The following is a 21,121-nucleotide window of genomic DNA, read 5'->3' on the forward strand; positions in this document are numbered from 1 at the left end:
AGTTCAGGGCTGAGTGGCTTGGCCATTTAACTCACGTGGTGGATTTTGATATCCTGGTCTCCTGTTGTGTTCTGTAGCAGATAAGTTGAGACTTTAAAATAAACAAAGAACTTTGGATGCTGGAAACCTGAAACAAAACCAGAATTTGCTTAATAGTTCAGCAGATCTAGCAGCATTTGTGGAGAAGTTCTGGAGCAGGGTCACTGGACCCAAAATGTTAACTTTGCTTTCTCTCCTGAGTTTTTCTAGCTTTTCTTTTGTTTTTGAATTGGAATCTTTAGCTCCATCTCATGCACAGTATATCTTGATGGTTTCCTTTGTTCAGAATTGGCTGAGGTAAGCATCTTGTCATCTATTCCTTTTGAGCTGGCTTGAATCAAGTGTCCCTGCAGACAGAAAATGCGACGTTATAGAGAGGTAATGAGTTAGCTTTTGTCTGAGTAATTGTTGGATATTTCCTGAAGAAACTAACTTGTCTATTCTTTGTTCGACACATCTTCATTGGCCTATTCAATGTAGTTGAGAGTGTGGTGTTGGAAAAGCACAGCCGGTCAGGCAGCACCAAGGAGCAGGAGATTCTCCTGCTCTTCGGATGCTGCCTGACCTGCTGTGCTCTTTTATCAGCACGCTTTCAACTCTGATCTCCAGCATCTGCAGTCCTCCCTTTCTCCTATTTAATACAGTGGTTGTTAAAACAGTCTTTTTTTTTCTTAAAGTTTTGTTTGTGGCACATTCTTTTCCTTGCATTTTGTCCCCTGTCTGTATGTTGAAAAACACTGAAACATATCCTTAATTATGATGTGGAAGTGCCAGTATAGGACTAAAGTGGACAAAATTTAAAAAAAAACTCTCAACATCAGGTTATGAGTCCAACAGATTTATTTGGAGGTACTAGCTTTTGGAGCGCTACACCTTCAACAGGTAGCTGTGGAGCAGGATCATCTGTGTCTTATGATCCTGCTCCACACTATCTGATAAAGGAGCAGCTCTCTGAAAGCTAGTACTTCCAAATAAACCTGTTGGACTATAACCTGGTGTTGTGTGATTTTTAACTGTGTCCACAGTTGATCAGTGGATGGAGATCTACAGCAGCTATCTATAATACTTAGACACGCACTTGGATGTGAGAACTTGTTTCAAAACTTCATGCATTACTTGTAACCCATTGTGCTACATTATTGGAAACATTGATGGAAGTCATTCATTAATGCATTGAAACTTTAAAATTGCTAAATCAATTTACCTTTGTTTTTGTCTGCATTGGCCATAAAATAAAAAGTAAAGTTGCTAGAAAGTTATGCAACATTGAAGTAGATGTTTTTGGAAATATGTACCGAATAATGTGGCTTGACACTCGATTATATTCACTTTTTAGAATTTGGTTTCAACAGAATTTTTGGGGTTTTTAAGATAGTTTGGTGTCTTAGAAACAGCACATACCTGGGGATGAGCTGCCAGCATTAATAATTATGCAAATGAGTTTAAGTATAGAACAATTTTAGCAAATATCTTGACTTTCTTTTTCAAACAAGTTATTTACCATTGAGGGAGTCATCTTGATGAGATTCCATTAAGCACTTTTTGATTTTTCTTTCTGTTTAAGTTTTAACATTTGTAGTGGTTGATCCTGAGAAATGAGACTGGTTTGGGTTTTTAAAATGTGTAAGTATGGTCATTTGTGCCAGAGCTTATTTTAACAGAGGCAGATTGGCTTAAAGTCAGGCCCAACTTCTGTTGAAGTATAGCAGACTTTTTAAGATCACAAGTTCATTTCTTGCTTGGATTACATCAACATGTTGCCAACTAAATACAAAATCAAACTTAAAACTCATAACAACTACATGCAGATTTTTAAGTCCATCAGTTCGTATCTCATCAATTGTATTATATCAGATAATAATTACATAGCCAAACTTTAATGTTGTCTTCTGGTATTCGATTTCAGCAAGAAGACATGTAAAACAAGACTCAAATTTGAACGAAGAATGGAAGAGCATGTTTGGCTCTCTTGAACCTCCAAATATTGTTCAACCAAAAGTCCATACAGCTCCTGCTGACCAAGAAAACACCACTGGAAAGAGTCTGCGATCAGAGTCTTCTCCAGGAATGATGATCACCACTACTCCAGCTTTGCAACAGGTTAATAGAAACTTCATTGAATTTCAAATAACTTTTCTCTTTTCTTCTGTTGTTACTTTGCACAACATTGACTGACTACTAGTCTGTCTAGTGGGCAGCACGATGGCACAGTGGTTAGCACTGTTGCCTCACAGCGCCAGAGACCTGGGTTCAATTCCTGCCTCGGGCAGCTGTCTGTGTGGGTTTCCTCCAGGTGCTCTGGTTTCCTCCCATAGTCACAAAGATGTGCAGGTTAGGTGAATTGGCCATGCTAAATTGCCCGTAGTGTTAGGTGAAGGGGGTAAATGTAGGGGAATGGTCTGGGTGGGTTGCTCTTCAGAGGGTTGGTGTGGATTTGTTGGGCTGAAGGGCCTGTTTCCACACTGTAAGTAATCTAATCTAACCTACTTATTTCCCAGTTAGCGTTTTGAGAACAGCACTGGCAAGGACTGCAAAATGGGGACTGTACAAGATGTAAAATGCCAGAGCCCAAGCCTTTGGCTTGGGAGACCAAGGTCAATTCAGCATCTTTGCCTTTGGTAGCAGACCCATACTTCTAAAGTGCCTCTCTCATGCCTCACTGTAATGGCACAGAAGCACATGGTGATTCTTGGCTCTGGGAAAATGTTGTAGTCCTGAAGATTCAGTTGTTTTTGAGCGAGACCTGACAGTCCCCGGGTATCTAGACAGGCTGGCGAGGGAGTGCATCTTGCCATCTTTGCAATCATTCCAAACTCCTCAGCCATATTAATGTCCAGATATATAGAGCAAGTTTTGGGTGTGGATGTGGGATGTATGGTGTGTGTGTTCTTGCATGCATGCAGGGGGGATCAGTTTGTGTGCTATCACATTTTAATGCCACAGATTTGCTGGGGTCATAGAGTGTATGAGAGTTGTGAAGCAAGGGGAAGATACACTTCCATTGTTCAGCAGGAGGTAGGTGTCAAAATAAAATCAAGAGCAGGATAATGGCTAGCACAACATATATTATTAAAAATGGGCATTTTGCAAATATGAAAATTATATGGTTTTAAATTTTCATGTCCTAGATTTTCCAATGGGAAGATGGTCAGTGCAGCAGCATAGATTGAACTTGTGGATCAGGACCGTGCAAAGTCTTAGTGCAACTGACTCTGTGAAAATTGCATGGGAAGTTGAGACTTACAGTGAGCAATTAGCCAGTGTTCTTGTAAGTCTTATGTCCAGCGTGATATCTCTGAGGTTGCCTGTATGAAACGTGTTCATTTCCCTCCCTTTCCTGTGAGTTAGGGGATAAACGAAAAAAGTGGAAGTATCATGGGACTTCAGATCTGGTCCAGGACTGTATTGACAGAGTCTATGGTCCAAAGCAGCTTTTATAGTCTCCAACCTCAAAATCCCATACCATGACCCCATTTTGTGAACTGTTGCCCTAGCCCATCCCACATGCCACCTGGTTGTGTTACAATGACTGTGTAAAACTATTGGAAGCTATGAATGTAGCAAGCATTCAAATTGTAAACAATTGTAAAAAGCATTGTTATGACCCAGACACTTGGCAAATGCTATTGCAATCTGATTAGGAACCAGTAACTTCATTTTTCGTAAAGCAGATGAAGTTTGAAATCTCAGGTATTTACTAAAAGCATAATAAGAGATTCACAGATTTGAACAAACAAACTAAACCTTACTATACAAAGTTAGAAAAGTTACACAGTCTACATATATATCAAGAATTAACATGAGGTAAATGAGTTAAGATATCTCAGCAACAGACCCATATGGGCCTGATACTGTTGGTCCCCAAGTCTCATTAAAAGTTTGTTTCCTTTACACAGAATCCCAATTCTTCACTTCAAAGGCCTGCTCTTGAAATTCCCTCCAAGCCACTCTGTCATGGTTTGCCTGAATGACTGTTCATGTCTTACAATTCAGTTTCTTTCCCTAAGACTTTCCGTGAGATCCGAGAACACACCACAGTATTTATTCACAGGCACAATTCAAACTGTTTCACACCAAGCTACTTTTGAACTGCCTTAGGTTTCACTGAACTTCAGTCTTTCTCTGCAAATACTGCTAGCAAGTTAATCTTGCCCGCACTTTCAGATTTCAAATGGATTCTGGGACTTGAATGATCTCACAGTTTCTTGACATTACTGCAGCACTTCGGCTACTTACCTCACTTTTAATTCATTGCCAGTGACCTTCCAAAGCTGTCTGAGCTCTCTAGACCTCTCCTCAGTCCTCACTGCTTGGATCCCGTTAGCTATAGCATCTCAACTGCTTGGAGCCTCTTCTCCCTGCTTCTATCCACAACCTGGTGCCATAGTTTACCTGTTACCACTGCCACAGGACCCATGATCAGGATTTCTACCACCAGTGCAGGGGTATTAACAAACCCAGAGCAGCAGGCTGTCCATTCGAATGAATGAATGATTTTATCATTACATATATCTCACAGTGAGAAATACAATAAAATATACTGAAAATTTTTCATTTATTGCCCGAATACTGTACCATTTTGATAGTTTAAGAATAAGAGAAAAATGAAAAGATATAGCTTACAGAAAAGTTCATCTACACTCAACGTATGAGCCAGCTCAGAATTGCGCCACCTTACCAGACCCAACTAATGTCGAAGTAACCAATCCTCAGGTGCCATCTTTCGCAGTTGAGCTGATTCATCTCTGCCATCGCCTATACCAGACCCACAAATATCTGAGTCTCTTGCTGCAGCCCATCTTGTTGATGTTACCGTAATGCCCTTCTGCCACCACTTTGCTGCCAGCACCAGACCCAACCAATGACGAAGTTGCTGATTCACAGGAGCCATCCTTTGTCATTGGGCCTACCTTGCCTACATCACCTCAGGGCTCCTTCTCTTCATCCGTGCTGGGCTGTCCTCCACCACGAATTTGCATCGAGATATCTCTCCACCGGCAATGGTGTCTGGACTCTTCACAATAACTAAGTCATGTAAAAGAGAAAAGAAAGAGAAAGAGAAAGAAAATCAAGAATAAAAAGAAATGAGAAGCTGTTTGCATGCTTGAGATGCCTAGTATGCCAAGAAAATGGATTCTTGATGTTCACATTGATGAGTGACCCATCAGTAAGCTGGGAAATTGTATGAAGCAAGTGATTAGGATTTGAAGTGCTATGTCTGATAGGTTGTTGGATATGATTCAATGGCATTGATCAGAAGGCAAGTAGATAAATATTTATTGGAATACAATGTAGATATATGGGAAAATAACAAGGGAATGGTAATAGTGGAGTTGCCCTTGAATGATTTGATAAATACTTTGAGCTGGATAGATTCCAGTTTGATGTTATTTCATAATTGTTGTGATTTTTTTTAATGAAGTCTTTGTACACACCTACACGCACCTAAAAGTGCGCACAGCCTCTAACCTGAAAGTTGGTCGTGCAGCAGTCCGTCAATGTTTCTCTGGACTGGCATCATGGATATTTTGCTCTTGTCTGAACTGGGACTTGAAGCAAGACTCACCACACTCTGATGAGAATACTGTCTAGCTGATTCATGATGATCAGAATCAGTTGTGAACTAATTGGAAACTGAAAAATAGACGAGTTACCTTTAGAAAGAAGTGCCAGCTGTATCTGCTTTAACATTTTAATTTATCATATGTAGAATTTATTGCTTGGCTTGGGCTAAACTGCAGTGCAGAAAATAGTTAATCCCTGACCACAGGAAAAGGTTTTCCACTTGACATCCCTTTTTATATAGTGTCCTAAAACTTGAACCTTGAGATTTATACTTAGCAATAATTGTGATAGGAGAAAAATGTTGCAGTTCTTGATGAACCTCATTTTGTCACTTGGAGAATTTGCTTATATTTGTAGTCAAACGTGCTTTTATTTACTTCGAACATATTAAATATTCTTATAGAAAAATATTGGACCAGAATTTGCTGTTAAAATTACAGCAAAGTGAAGTGTGTTAACTTCAGACAAGGACTAGATGCAGAATTAAATGTGAATATCCAAATCTTTGTTACCTAAATTTGTTAGCTTTGCAAAACAGGCATATAGCTCTTGGCCTCCCCATAGAATTGCCCAATAGACATAATCACAGAAAGATATTGTCATTACAAGTGCAAGTACCTTGTTATTGATGTGATAAGTGTTGATTACATTTCAACCAGTCTTGCACTGAAAATGTTACAAATGTTGAGTAAGTCTTGAGCTGGTGTTAAAGATTTCAAATGAACTGTGTAAAAGTAGAAAAATAAATTGTTTTTTTTCTTTCCCTTAAGTGTGCTTCATGCTTGAATAATTTTGCAGATTTTGTCATGGAAGCAAAAGAAGTGAGTGTTTTACAAGGAGGATGAATGTTGTGATGTAGGTCTGTTGGCTGCAGGATGGACAAGTTGGACCAAACTTGTTCTGTTTCTCTGATTATATGATCTGTGTAAGCTGACAATGTCATTGATTTTGATTTTAATGTTCCTCAATTATTTAATGCTGAAAAATTCAAGCTCCTTTTATAATTATCATTTCTTTTTGAAGGTATCTGAAGGGACCGGGGTACTAACAAGGAAGACAACTTCCTCTTTGTCAGTTCTGCAAACAGGAAATGTCCCGGTATTGCCTCCCACTTACCAGAGACGCATTACAACATGTGCTACTGAGCTCCAGCATTTGATTCAACAAAGACGAGAACAGTGCAATGCTGAACGAATGGCAAAACAGTTGATGGAAAGTGCTGAATGGGAAAGCAAACCTCCACCACCAGGTACACAAAGTCAATAGGTTAATTAGAATTAAATCAATTTCTTTATTTACTAGCACATCATACAGATATGATCATTACATATGGTACAAATTAAAAGTTTATAGGTGATAGCTAGTCAGTTTTTCTATTAGTGTTGGAATACACTTATCCAAGCTTGTCAAAGTCATAATCCTGTTAATTAGGAAATCCACTTCCAGTATTTAAGCTTTTATCATGTGGATTGAAAGCTAAAGCACCAACAGGAACTCCCCAAAATAGGCTAACATTTTAAAAGTCTAAACTCTGCCTCTAACCCACCCACCCACTTCCAATATTAACGTGGCTAGGATAAGTATAGGTCACCAGGATGCAAATGGGTTCCATTTGCAAATTGATTTGTACACAAGTTGTCTTGCAATGTGTGCCAATGTAAAGCAACTGTACAGGAGACGTTTGTATGTCAGTTCTTTAAAATTACATCCCTGTGTGCGATTGCATTCGAAAGTACAAGTTTTCATAAATCAGACATTTGTAAATTGGGGACCCACTGTGTGGGTAACCAACCGATCTGAAGGAGAAATTTGGCTTTGTTTATTGATCCAGGTTTTGCAGTCAGCATGAAGTCTTGGGCATTAATTTTCCATCTTTCCTGAAATTATTTTAAAAATTGCACCAAGTGGAGGGAATCCCCAGGCCTCCAGGAATATTGAAGTCATGAAACAGGGCAAACAGACAATCCATATGGAAGAATTTTCACCAATAGTATGCCAAGAGGATAAAAATTAAAAATCATTTTACAGATTTCAAATTAACTCTTCCCCACCCACCCCCCTCCCCCAAATATTGTCGAAATATGTACATGGGGTTAAGGAAGCATAAGTAGCTGAAGTAACAAAAACATTTTCAATTTTCTTAATATGTAAATATTTTGTAATCCATGTGGAGGCAACTAGATGCCAAGGTTATAAAATTAGTGTTTTATGGTCAGAAAGGTTGTTCAGCAGGAAGGCATAAATTTTGCAAGGATTTTAACAATGAAACTAATGGAGTAAAAGTGGAAGTTCATGCCAGTAGTGTTTAATTAATTGCAGTCTGCTGGAATTTCCAACCGTGCACCCAATGGTAATGAGTCAAACTGTTGACAGCAATTTTCATGTTTAACAACGTATTTTAAAATGCAGAAGTTGCTGTCATTTTAGAGGACTGAGATGGTAAACTCTAATTGCTTCATTCACTACTACTGAATAAAATCTAGGTGCCACAAGTTTAACTAACATTTTTAAATGTAACTTTGATTGACTTTTTTGTGACCTTGGGAAAACAGTAGATAAAGGAAAGCCAGGAGTGCTAGGTTCAGAATACAAGAGCATTTTCACTTATCAGTTTAATTTACTTCCAATTTACCTGCTTCAGTTATTCCCTGTAATTGGATATCCCTTGACCTCCTTTTCCCTTCTCCAAGCCAATATTTTCAATCTCCTTCTCAAGGCTGATAACTCTGCCCTCATGTGCACATGAACACATTCCCAAGTACATACCTCCCCCAGCCTAGTTGAAGTTATTGCCTCTGATCTCCCACATTGACTGGCTATAATCTTTGACTGACTAGGAGAAAGTCAGGACTGCAAATGCTGGAGAGTCAGTCAAAAATATCCTTTATCTGAAGGATCAGAAAGCATTCATGGAATAGCAGGAATGGAAGTACAATGGAAACTCCATTATCTGAACGTGATGGGCGGGGACTATTTTGTTCGGATAATCGATTATTCGGAAAATCAATTAAATGCCTTTCCTCTGGGGCTCAGAGTTTTAAGGTCTGCTCCTCATTCAGGAGACTGCAGCAGCACAGCGCGCAGACACCGCCCCCCCTGCCCCCCACCATCCAACACCACCCCAAAACCTGGTCCAACCCTGCCTCCAAAACCCCTTCCAACCCTGCCCCCAACCCCACCCCCAAACCTCTTCCAACCCCATAGGGTACACCCCTATGTAGAAGTCCAGGGAAAGTGTGGAGAGAGAGGGCGGGAGGTAAGTCATTTGGAGATGGTGCCTGTTTAATCATTATCAACAAAAAACACAATCACTGCTGGAAACACGTCTTTGATGTAATGTTTCCATCAGGACCTCGAGATCTCCTTCTGATAATCCGATTTTTGGGTAAGTGGCTTTAGATAATCAAGTTTCCTCTGTATATCCTTCCTATTAAATAGTAAAGGCAGAAAATGCAGTGTATCCCAATGTTATTTATGCTATTTTAGCAGCAAACTTTTTTCTAAATGTAAAAGCAGACAGAAAGCTATCCTAGAAAATATTTCTTCTCCAATCAATAAATATAAAACTATTTAATAAAAATAGCTGGAGCTTGGATTTTTATGCTTTATTGCCATTACAGTATGTTGCTAGATACTCTTAGATACTCATTAGAATACGAACATTTATTGCAGATGCCTAAAGGTTTATATGCTAGTGAGGGGGGATGTTACAGAATTAAATAACTTAAATCACCACAAAATTACAATATGGATATCGAACATCATGCTAACATAGTTTCTGTTTTTAAAAAAATATATATATTTTTGAATTGCAGAATTTTATGCCATAAATTGTGCCTATTACTGTCTGTTCTGTTAGTTGAAGAGTAAGTCAAAACTATTCCAACTTTCTACTCTGTTATCTTCATCTGGTTAAATATTTGTACCTTTTTTCATGAAATGATGCAGAAGTCTTTGCCTCAATTATAGTCTAGTTAATAATTTATTAAATTGTGGGTGAGCTTGGAAGCTTGTGCTTATAATTTATAATAGCTTATGCATATTGAATTAGGCTGACCAATTTGTAATTGGTTTTTACTTGATAAGCCTAGTATTACATATCAAGGATCGCTTTCATATGGTTAAGTTTGTAATTTGTATTGGACATTCACAAGGATGTAGCTATTATCAGAATACGTGTGTGCTTGGAGAGAAAAACAAGATCCTAGAATTGTGATTTTCTATGCTCTCATGAGAAGTTTCACTGTCCATCTAGGGTGGCACCCCAAAGGGCTTCTAGTTGCACATCTTCATGAGCATAAGTCAGCAGTAAACCGAATCCGGGTGTCTGATGAACATTCAATTTTTGCTACTTGTTCAAATGATGGCACTGTGAAGATATGGGACAGTCAGAAGATGGAGGGAAAGACAACCACTACCAGGTATGAATGTATTTCTCTCAATGCTTTTTTAAACTAAACTATGTGAACAAGAAACATGAATGAAAAGGATAGTACAAGTCTAAGTTCAGTTTGGATTCATGACCAGAAGAATTGCTACTGGATGCTAGTTTTGTTTTGAGACAAATGATGAAAAAATATTAGGAAGACTCTTGTAACATCAGGATTATATTCAGAAACAAAACAAAAACATATTACTGGATAAACTGAGCAGTTCTGGCAGCATCTTTGGAGAGAAAGCAGAGTTAATGTTTTGTGTCAGTGGCTCTCCTTCAGAACGTGCTGCCAGATCTGCTGAGTTTTTCCAGCAATTTCTGTTTTGATTTTGTTTCTGATTTCCAACATCTGTAGTTTCTTAGTTTTTTTAAATCAAGATTATGTTCATTGACCTAGAAAAGAACTGTGACTTGGGTGTTTAGATATGAGGTCTGGGATTGCAGTAGAATTTGTGGTGTCCCTGAAAAATATTACTTGTACAACATAATATAATAGGATATGGACAAGAATGCCAGATAAGAACAAGAAGCAATGTCAAGTGAGACTTCACAATCCAAAGCTGGATTACACCAGCATTGATATTGAACCTTTTCTTGATTGTCATGGATGTTCTAACTTAACAAATGACACAGCAAGTACCATAAAAATTAAGGCTAAGTCCATTCAGGAGTCAGGCTATGAAGCACTTGTACATACAATAGCTGGCAAAGGTTTGGGACTCTTCCACAAATGGCAGTTGATGTTAGCTCAGTTGTTCATTTTAAATCTGAGATTAACTTTTGCTTAGCAGAGTATTAAGGGACGTGGACCAAAGTCAGATATATGGAGTTAGGCCACATGTCAGCCATGAATTCACTGAATGACAAAACAGGCTCGAGGGGCTGAATGGCTTACTTCTGAGTTTCTAATGTGTAAAGATTATGAGTGAAGACTTGGAGCAAGTGATTAATTTCAAATACCTGCGAACATTGGTGGCTAGAACAGGAAGAGCTCAAGATTACATCCCTGTTCTCCAGCAATCCTCAGAATGTTAAAGAGCTTGGATATTTCTTCCTCTTCCAGCTCCTCCAGTGGATGTGTGGTTCTACACAAGTGGAAGGTGTGATTGAATGCCTTGATGGTGCTTCCTGTGAGGATCCTGGCTATTCCTCCTCAGGGATGTAATCTTGAACTTTTCCTGTTCTAGCCCTGGATTATGAGCAGGATCTGAAGGCTGCAGAGAAAAACACAAAGATTCATTAGTCACAAGATACCACCTTTATCCATGGTTTTATGAAGATTTTGTTCTTGTATAGCTGGGATTAGCTGCTTGGAGCAGTTCTCACTGGATTGCTGCAGAAACCTAATTCCCCATCCCCACTTGTATATTCCTCTCACTCTCCTGTATTTTGGCAGGTGCTCCTCAAGTGGTGTCAGCACCCTAATTTTTCACTGATGCGCGCACATACACGCATGCACATGCATCCCTTCCCTCGTACCCTCCCACTCGTCGTGTAAGAGACATTAAAAGACATTAGCTTTGGTACGTGAGCAAGTTGCTTGCATTGATAGAAACAGATAGTGATGTGAATCCCTCATGTTGTGATTGTTGCTGTGGCATGCATGCTACACAACACAAGCTCAGCAATACCCCAGCCCTGCATTAGGTAGAGAAGGCTGTCCACTAGTTTAAGGACAGCAAGGTTGCTGGAACAGACGTTATCCTCACTGAAGCATTGATGTGCGGAAGCAAAGAGCTCTTGCTGCCGCTATATGGCCTTGTCTACCTTATCTGGAAGTAGGAGAGCATCCTGGGAGAGCTCCAAGAGGTCGTAGTCAGAGCATTTTCAAGGGCACAAGTCCAACTGTGGTAAATTCAGGGGAACCGCCCTACAGTTGACCATTGGGGGAAGGTCATCACCAAGGTCCTCTTCAACCTGCCCCTCACTGTGGTTGAGGAGCTCCTCCTGGAATTGCAGTGTGGCTTCCAGCCCTGGAGGGGCACAATAGACATGATTTTCACTGTGCGACAGGTGCAGGAGAAATGTAGAGAAAATAACCTACTCTTGTATATGACCTTGGGCATTTGACACAGTCAATCAGAAAGCATTATGGAGCATTCTCCTCTGCTTTGGTAACACCATGAAGTTTGTCACAATCCCTCACCTGCTCCACAATGCAAAGAAAGCCATGGTAATGACAAATGGCGCCTGCACAGACCCGTACCTTGTTTGGACTGGTGTTGAGCATGATTGTGTTGCCTCATCACTGTTCTCGATCTACCTCGTTGCAACACTTCACGTCACTGCCAACAAGTTTCCCACTTGAGTGGAGCTAACTTGCAGAACCTGCAGGCAATTAATCAGCATCTGCCACTTTAAGGTAAAGCCAAAGTCACCCCAACCAGTGTCATTGAGCTGCAGTATGCAGTTGATGCTTGTGTGTGTGCTCTCTGAGGATGTACTCTAGACCATCGTCAGCACATTTACTGAGGCATATGAGGGCATGGGTCTTGACCTGAACCTTTGCAAGAAAAAGGTTCTCCACCAACCTGGCCAGGCATCAAGTGAGTCCTCCAATCATTAAGATTGACGGGGAGGCCTTTGAGAACATTGACCATTTTCAATAACTCAGAAGTGTTCTGATTGCCAAAGCAGCTATTGATGAAGAGATCCAGCTCTGCCTCCAGTGATCCTCAGGTGGCCAAATGCTGCAGTAGCAAAGGATGTTCAAGGACAACATCAGATATGACGCCAAGATCATGGTTTACAGAGCGGTGGCATTTCCCGCTCTAAGTGGTTGTGGGATGTGTACTGTCTACAGCAAACACCTCCAAGTGCTGGAGCAGTGCCAGCAATGCTATCTGCACAAGATCCTGTGAATCTGTTGAGAAGGTGTACCAACACCAGCAGCGTCCTTGACCAGACCAACATCCCCAGCACCGAGGCACTGACCACCATGTCATCCACATGACCAACAAGAGACTCTCCAAGAAGGTGCTCTGCTCAGAGCTCTGAAACAGCAGGTGAGTCTAAGGTGGACGGAGGAAGTGCTTCAGTGATTCCCTCACAGCCTCATTGGTGAAGTGTGGCTTTCCCAGAGACACCTGGGAATCACTGGCCCAAGACTGTCCAAGGTGGAGAAGGAGCCTACTGGAAGACGTCGAGCATCTCGAGACTTGCTGTTGGGAAAGAGCAGAAGCCAGCTGAGAACAGCAAAATGAGCCTGCTCCCACCCACCCCTTATTTGTGACCATCTTTTGTCCCAAGAGTCATAAAGCCTGCGGTAGCAGCATTAGTCTGTACAGCCACCTCAGGGCTCTCCCCAAGATTCAAAGAGAGTCATTCCTGTCTGTGAGGGACTGCCAATGAATGAATGTTGCTGTGCAGCACTTCATGAGAAGACTGCGGTAACAATAGGTTATGAGTGAAAAGGTGGTTGAGTACAGCGAAATATCTAAAGATGATAGAAATCAATAAAGCTTTATATATGCATCTCATATTTATCAGATGCTCCTCCTAAAGCTAGCTTTTGTGGTGGTGTCCTTGTTCCTTACAAACCTTTGGTGAGAAGCTGTGATGTATAGTTTTCTCTGGTTCTATTTAGATGCCAGTGAGCTGGTGGTGCACAAGTTGCTGAGAGTTGTATATTCTTTTTCTAATTTAATTACAATCCTGGCAGATGCTAAAGAGGAGACAGCGTCTCTGATGCAAGTGGTACTCCTGGATAGATGTAATTCATTGATTGTACATGAGTTGTGTGATGGAGATGCCTGACAGCCAATCTTATATATGGTATTCCTTTGCCGTGACTAGCTTATGATGCTAACTTTTACTCATAAGGACAGGAAATATTTAGTAGACAGTGACAGGCTGCAAGAGATTATTTATTCCCTTGCAGCACTGCATCCAACCTACCACGGTGATTCAGCTTGCCTCTGGTTCATTTCCCTTGGAAAGAGGACACTCCTGTATTCAGAAACTCCCTCCTTCAGTACCTCTCAGAAGGTGTTACTAAATCCTGACACTACATTTTGCCAGCTTTGTCATATGTTGAGGGGAGTGTAGGAGTGATGAGGAAAGCTTAGTCAATGCTTCTGTATTTTCAATATGGAAGGAGATAGTCTGTGTAACAAGGATGCTATTACAAAAATCATGGAAGAGTTTCGTTGCTGGACTTGGGAAATGAAGTTGGTAGTGTTGTGGAGAAAATATAGAGAACCACCAGGAGATGCAGAGAGTTCTTCAAGAAGTAAGTCTTTTATTTGCAAACAAAAAGCCATGACACTGAGAAAGCAGATTCTCGAATGCCCACAAGCCTCAGGGTCCGTGGATTTTTATATTTTTTTAAATCATCTTTCTGTTAGCTTATCAGCATGTCTAATTATATTAATCAAAGTACCTCACTCTAGCTACACAATAAACCCGTGGATGTTAGTCCCCATTATCTCTTTAGTTGTATATTCTTTTTTGTTATTCTAATGTCATGGTTAGATATTTATTGCTAACTGTGATACAGTGATCTTCAATTCCAGACTAACCTGTCATGATAGATATTTAGCTATTCCATCTGTTACAATAGTCTCCTATCTCAAGCTGACTCTACTGACTAATAATTAGATATTTTAATGTCATGTCCCAAATATTTATTGTCCCAATCCTGTCATGATAATACTTAACAGAGAAACTTGCTTTATTATTTGTTATCTCATCTCGCCATATTGACCTTTCAGCCTAAACCTTACTCTGCTAATTGGTGTAAGGATGTTCCACTATGGTTATTCCATCCTGCTTTCCATAGAACACAGATTGCCAGTGGTCTTCATGCGTTAACCCTTCCCATGCTTTCATGTTGCTTATTTTCTATATTCCGCCGCCCCCCCCCTCCGCGACCTACTGGTCTCACCCAAAGAAAGAGGACAACAACCTCAGCCACTCTTGTGCCCAATACAAACAATATAGGTTCCAACATGGAATAATAACTTTCAGAGTCGTCTTCCTCCATTGAAGGTTCTTCCTCTATTCCTGGGGTCCCTTGGGCCAAAAACCTCTCCTCCAATAACCTGAACAGGAAAAAAGACCCAAGATCCCTCACAATCTAGGATCCGCACGTTCTTCAGAAGTATCATCGACCTCCACACGTGGATCTATTCCTTGCACTGTGGCGGTTGTTAGATCATCATAATAGAGCGGTGGGGTTCCATCAGAGGAGTAAGCATTTCTTGGGGTAGCTGAAATGACCACACTTTGCCGTGTAGTGACATGAACTAAAAAGGATTTAATAAAAGGTAAAGCACAACAAAAGACGAAGGCAACAACAAGCAAAACCGCACCTACAACAAGGCCAATCGTGACAAACCATGCTTCCCAAGACCCTAATGTATTATTTAGCCAATCAAAAGCCTGATGACTAAACTCCGTATTGTCTTTTAGCTACTGTCTTAGATTCTTTAGTTTTTCCAATGCTTTAGTAAAAGATCCCCCAGGACTAGTGTTGTTAGGTATAAAGGTACAGCAATGTTCCCCAAACATCACACAAACCCTGCCTTTTTCTGCCAATCCTATCAGTCTGTTTTGCCATGTCACTTTAGTAGTAGCGGTAACATTGAATTGTTCTCTCAAGACCACAAAGGCATCATCAGTATAATTGATAAATCTCTGCTGGTTGTAATAAATGTAATTAATCCATTCAGCATTCTTGCTAACCCCTCTCCCTGGGATGAAAGCTTCCCAGCCTGCAGCAATCTCATTGTGGGCCTTAAAGTCATTAGGAATACCTTTTGGCTATTCTGTGCTATCAATCCGAATTGTTGGATCAGGAACGTACCGTCACTTACTTCAGTGCAAAGCTGGCTATGATGTAGCATCAAGCTGCATGTGTGGCAATATAACTACCTCGTGTAGGAGCATTACACAGGCACAGCTGCCACTCCAGTCAGTGGGCAGCATCAGACGCATCTGTCCTTTCTTTCCACACAGCTACCAAGTATCTGTCAGTGGGGCGAGTTGAGAATTTGAAACAGCCCCAGATGTGGTGTCCACCTCTAACTCAATTGTATTCCCGCAAAGACCCTTAAAATAGCCTACTGGTGTGGAGCTGAAAGCATTCAAAACTCAACCCTTCCCGTATCCTGAAATCAACCACTGGGAACGTGTAATTAGTCTTACTGGTAGCCACACCACCGTTGAGGTTGCTGCCTGCCCACGTCATTCTGCTGATAGAACGTAGAGGCCTGAAGTAGGAGGCACCAAAACAGGCAGTGGGATTGCCTGTAAGTTGATGAATCATCCGGGTTAAGAGGTCGGCTAGAGTGCTGCGAATGCCATTGAGTACAGGTGGTCGAGTTATAGGGCATAGAGACACTGTAGTATGAGGGGGGTTGCCTCAGTCCACAAGAAATCGTCCTATCTAGCCTTCATTGTGGCTATATAGTTTGCCCATTGATACCAGTGATTGTCATGGGTGCGTACCCAAGTGAGGGCAGCGAGGTCTAATATGCCTTTGCCTTTCAGCCTGAATGGTCCTGGCATTACCAGTCCAGGTCTGCCAAGTTAATGGTCTCCAAGTCTGAGTATGCAGGCCTGGCATCACAGACAGGGGTATCAGTGGCATCCCCATGTCTTCCCCATCCCTGCTGCTAGGAGAACTATGCTCTACATCTCCATCACAATCATTTCTAGAATGATCAGTATCCCCAAGAACTTCACCAGTACCTTGTTCGGAACCCTGCTGAGGGGTACTAGCCTCCTGTGTGCCCTGCCCGTGTCCAAGTTCCTCGGCCTCAGCTCCACTTACCCCAGTGTTAGAGTTAATTTGTCTGGTGGGAGAGCTTTAGTAAATGATTAAGGTGGTACCATATGTGTCATCTTTCCATTTGGATGACAGTAGGTAATGCCTTAGTCACTACGAAAGGTCCCTCTCTCCTCGGCTCATTCCAGTGTCTTCAAAAAACCCGCATGTACACCCAATCTCCGGGTTTAATAGGTTCTTCCTCATTAACAGGTGGTGGTTCCCTTTGTGTTTCCTGCAGGTGTATATTCTTGTGTATCATAGTTAGCTGCTGCATATATTGCTTAAGTTCTAAGCTTAACTGCTCCAAGCTAGGCCCTTCATATGGGCCTCTCCACCTGGGCACTGGTACAGGTCTACCTATGAGCATCTCATGCGATGTTAGGTTGGTCATGCGATTAGTCTGCATGCGATAGTTCCTTAGCGCCAGCGACAGCACATCAACCCAATTAAGGTTGGTGCTTACACAGATCTTGTTTAATTTGGCTTTCAATGTCCCATTAATCCTTTCCACCATACCCTATGACTGGGGAAGATACATGCACCCAAACCTCTGTTTTATTTTCAAAGATTGCAGCACCAACTTATCTACTTTCTGAATGAAGGCAAACCCATTGTCTGAACTAACTTCATTCGTCAGAAATTTTACTACTGTCCCAGCTCCTGGTTTCAAACTTATTTTCTCTGGGCTAACCGATTTCACTCTCCCCAGATCTGTATCATGCTGTGACCACAGAGTGGCTAGTAATGCATCCAATTGCTCATTACCATATTGATCATCTTCCTCCACTGTCACTGGCATGCTCCGCTGGAGTGTTACCTTGACTTTCAGATTCCCTGTTGCAGCATGCTAGGATTTTAATATCGTTGACAACCCCAGATTCCCAAACCCCTGTCATGAGCATATGCTATTCCCTAACTGTTTCTTCATGCCTGGCCATAGATTCTAAGTCTTTAGATTGATATCCCTTATTTACCAGTAAGGTTACATGTGGTGTGGCGCCTGGTACTCTGTACCACTTTTTCAGGAACGCATTTCTCTCCCTTTGCAGGATCACTCCCTGTTCCTCTAATACTATTGCTTCACTTCCCAAATGTTGCAGAGCAGTGACTTCCTGCTGCCACTGCTTCTCTAACACCTCATCCTGAGACTCCTCAAATATCACTGTACAATGCGGCTGAGACTTAGGTGGTCTTGCTTTGAGGAGAAAGTAAGGACTGCAGATGCTGGAGATCAGAGCTGAAAATGTGTTGCTGGAAAAGCGCAACAGGTCAGGCAGCATCCAAGGAACAGGAGAATTGATGTTTTGGAGCTCTGAAGAAGGGCTCCTGCCTGAAACATCGATTCTCCTGCTCCTTGGATGCTGCCTGATGTGCTGCGCTTTTCCAGCAACACATTTTCAGCTGTGGTCTTGCTTTGGTCAACATAGTCAACACTTCTACTTCCCACATCCCCCAAATGTCTTGACTATCACTTGCTATATCCCCTATCCAATACACATTAACATCTTTTACTTCTTGCATCACTAATTGTGTATTGGCATTTTCTACGACCAAGCCCTGCTGTGTGCACTCCAATCTTACCTCTAAGTGTAGTAAAGCATCCCTACCTAACAAGGTAACTGGTGTCTCTTTAGACAGTAATATTGGCAGAGCTATCTCCCTACCTTCCATTTCTAATCTTACTGGAGCTGTAAATCAGATTAACTGTGAATTCCCTGAGAACCCTACAGTTTTAACAAATTTACCTTGCCATGAGAAGGTTAGAGGCATACCGCGGCTGTACACAAGTGTATGTAGCTCCAGTATCTATCATCACTACTGTCTGCTGCCCTTCTATATTAACTTATATTACTGGTTCTTGATCAGCCTCCCATGCTACGACAGGGTAGTGTCCCTTGCCACCCAAGTGCTCAGGGCATCCCTAACACATTCCATACAGGTTAACAGGTCCTGCTGGGCCTATTGGTGTCTGGGAAGTGGTCACTGGGGATTCCCGCCATCCAGGCCTGCTATAGGGCAGAGGGGGCCCAGTCCAATAAGGGCAATTCCTCCTAAAGTGGCCTGGTTGATGGCATTTCCAGCACATCATTTCTGGGCCCCCCTGACCCCAATTATTTATCATGTACCTTAGTTCTCCATTCATACGTCCCTGTCCTTGGGAACTACAGTTCTGTTTGGGCTGTTGTTTAAATCTGCCCCGCCCTGGACACGTCACCTGCAGGAAAACCTCCATTGCTGGCATGGGACTTTCTGGCCCTTGTCTGGCTACCGGGACCCCCCCCCCCCCCCCCCTTTGCGCCGGCTCTGATTCACGCCAGTGTTGATTTTTGTGTCTGTTCTTAATTTTTAGTGTTCTCTTTTTCTTTTTCTTTTAAGCTCTTCGAGCTGCATTTGCGCCAGCTTCCTTTGCACCTCCTCCTGCTGTTCAGACAGTTTCTCTTTTGTCTTTTCGTAACCTTTCAACTGCATGAGCTACATGATCTTGAAATTCCTGGTGGCTCATTGATCATGTCAGACCCACCACCACTTCCAGTCTTGACTTGACTTGGGAGGGCATTGCCTCAATAATGGAATTTCAGAACAATGTGGTCAGCAACTGATTAGTCTCTATGTCTTGCTCTGTTTCCAGCCTCCACTTGTTTAACTGTTTCTCCAAACAAGCAGCCGGGTTTTCACTTTCTCCCAGTGGATCCCCTCTCAGAGCCTGGGAGTCCACTTTGGGTGGATAACAGTCTCTTAAGGCCTGCCATACATTCTGTGTCACTTGATTAAACCCGACCCCATCAATCATTAGATCGTCTGCCACGTTTTTCAAACGGGCTCGGACCATTATTTTTTATAACCTCGGGAACCCTACCAACCTCACCGGCCTTCAAGTCTCCTATCGCCAGCAATCGCCCTGTGGTTTAATCTTCAAAAGCCCTGATCCACTTTCCCGCTCCCTCATGTAAACTGGGCAGCGCATTCTTCAGCCCTTCCAAATCCTGAGTTCCCCAAGGAATGTATTGTGGGTTTCTCCCCTCTTTCATAAGGAGCGGTAGCATCCTTCGTGTTGGCCCTTTTTTTCCCTTTATTGACACTACTTCTCAATAAATCCCCCTTGGTCTCTGAGTCCGATGCTATTTCTAATTCCTCCCATTCTTTAGGTACTGGGGCCTTTTTCTTTCCTTGCCTCTCATCATCCCTTTCTGCTTGCTCTGCGTCAGTTTCACTGCTTTTCTCTTCAGCCCATCTTTCGTATCGCAATGAGTATTCCTCAGTTGCTTTTTGTTCCTTTAGCCCACAAAGCACACTAATCTCATGTTTCAGCTTTTCTTGCTTTCATTGTATAGCTTCTGTTTGCTCCTGCCTGTCCCTTTTCTCCCTTTCTCTTTCTTCCTTCCTTCAGTTCATTTTTGTCTTCTGCACTTCCATCCCATTCTAACTGTCCCTCTATTTCTACTGTTCCCTTTATTACTGGATACTATTTCAATACCTCTTCATTCGAGTATGGTGGAGGTCTATTCAACCTCTCCACATCTGTGTATAGAGGGGAGTGCTGATTCCTGCTTTTCTGTTTCCTGTAGCGGCAGTTTTCCTAGTCGCCACAGGTGCTGGCAAGCTACCTTCAGTTCCTCACCTTATTTCTGAAAAGTTTCAATATCTCCATCTCCTGATCCCTCTTTTGGTTTCTATTTTTAGATTTATCTTTCGGCTTACAGTTCTAAATTAATCCTTCCATTGCACATATGTATATCAAAGATACTTTCTTTTGGCCATTTAGTCAATAAATCCTTAGTTCTTTTTTCCCATTTCTCAGAAATGTTTACAATATCATTTCTTGCCACTAGAAATTTCTTACTCAGTGTCTCAACTGCAGTCCCTTTATCCATCCTACAATATATTTCAGTCCAACTAATGTATTATCTTTGCTCTCATAAAGCACATCTTCATACCATTCAAGTCTGGTCGTGTTTTGTTTAATAGTATAAGCAATACCTAACTTTATAACTTGCAATTGTCCCTTACCAATCTATCAATTTCTAAATGTCCTCAATTGCAGCTAGTTAATACGAACAACCTATTCTCACTCATTCAGCCGAAACCAATCTAATACTGTCCCTTTCAAATGCATCAATCACGAACTGAAAAATTTCTCTGTCAAAAAAAACTATCTTAAATTCTTCAAGTGCAAAATAAAATCAAAATACCCCTGGTTGTCGAGCTGCAGGGAAACAAACACAAACATTTAACCATCAACAAACAATTATGCAGACAAATCAGATCATAATGATTAAACTATTCTCTCTCTCTTTCCCTCTCGCGCCCCC

At 41.6% G+C, this 21,121-nt stretch overlaps 1 protein-coding gene across 1 annotated transcript in view; it reads left to right on the top strand.

Annotated features, from left to right (window-relative positions):
- pik3r4 (phosphoinositide-3-kinase, regulatory subunit 4) overlaps positions 1-21,121 on the top strand; it is a 99,390-nt gene that overhangs the window by 52,936 nt on the left and 25,333 nt on the right. Inside the window, exons 10-12 of the mRNA XM_060850286.1 lie at positions 1,946-2,139; positions 6,628-6,853; positions 9,860-10,025. Coding sequence (XP_060706269.1) covers positions 1,946-2,139; positions 6,628-6,853; positions 9,860-10,025 — 586 coding nt within the window. The remainder of the gene's footprint in view (positions 1-1,945; positions 2,140-6,627; positions 6,854-9,859; positions 10,026-21,121) is intronic.

Source organism: Hemiscyllium ocellatum, chromosome 34 (assembly GCF_020745735.1).
Source record: "Hemiscyllium ocellatum isolate sHemOce1 chromosome 34, sHemOce1.pat.X.cur, whole genome shotgun sequence".
NCBI classification, from domain to species: domain Eukaryota; kingdom Metazoa; phylum Chordata; class Chondrichthyes; order Orectolobiformes; family Hemiscylliidae; genus Hemiscyllium; species Hemiscyllium ocellatum.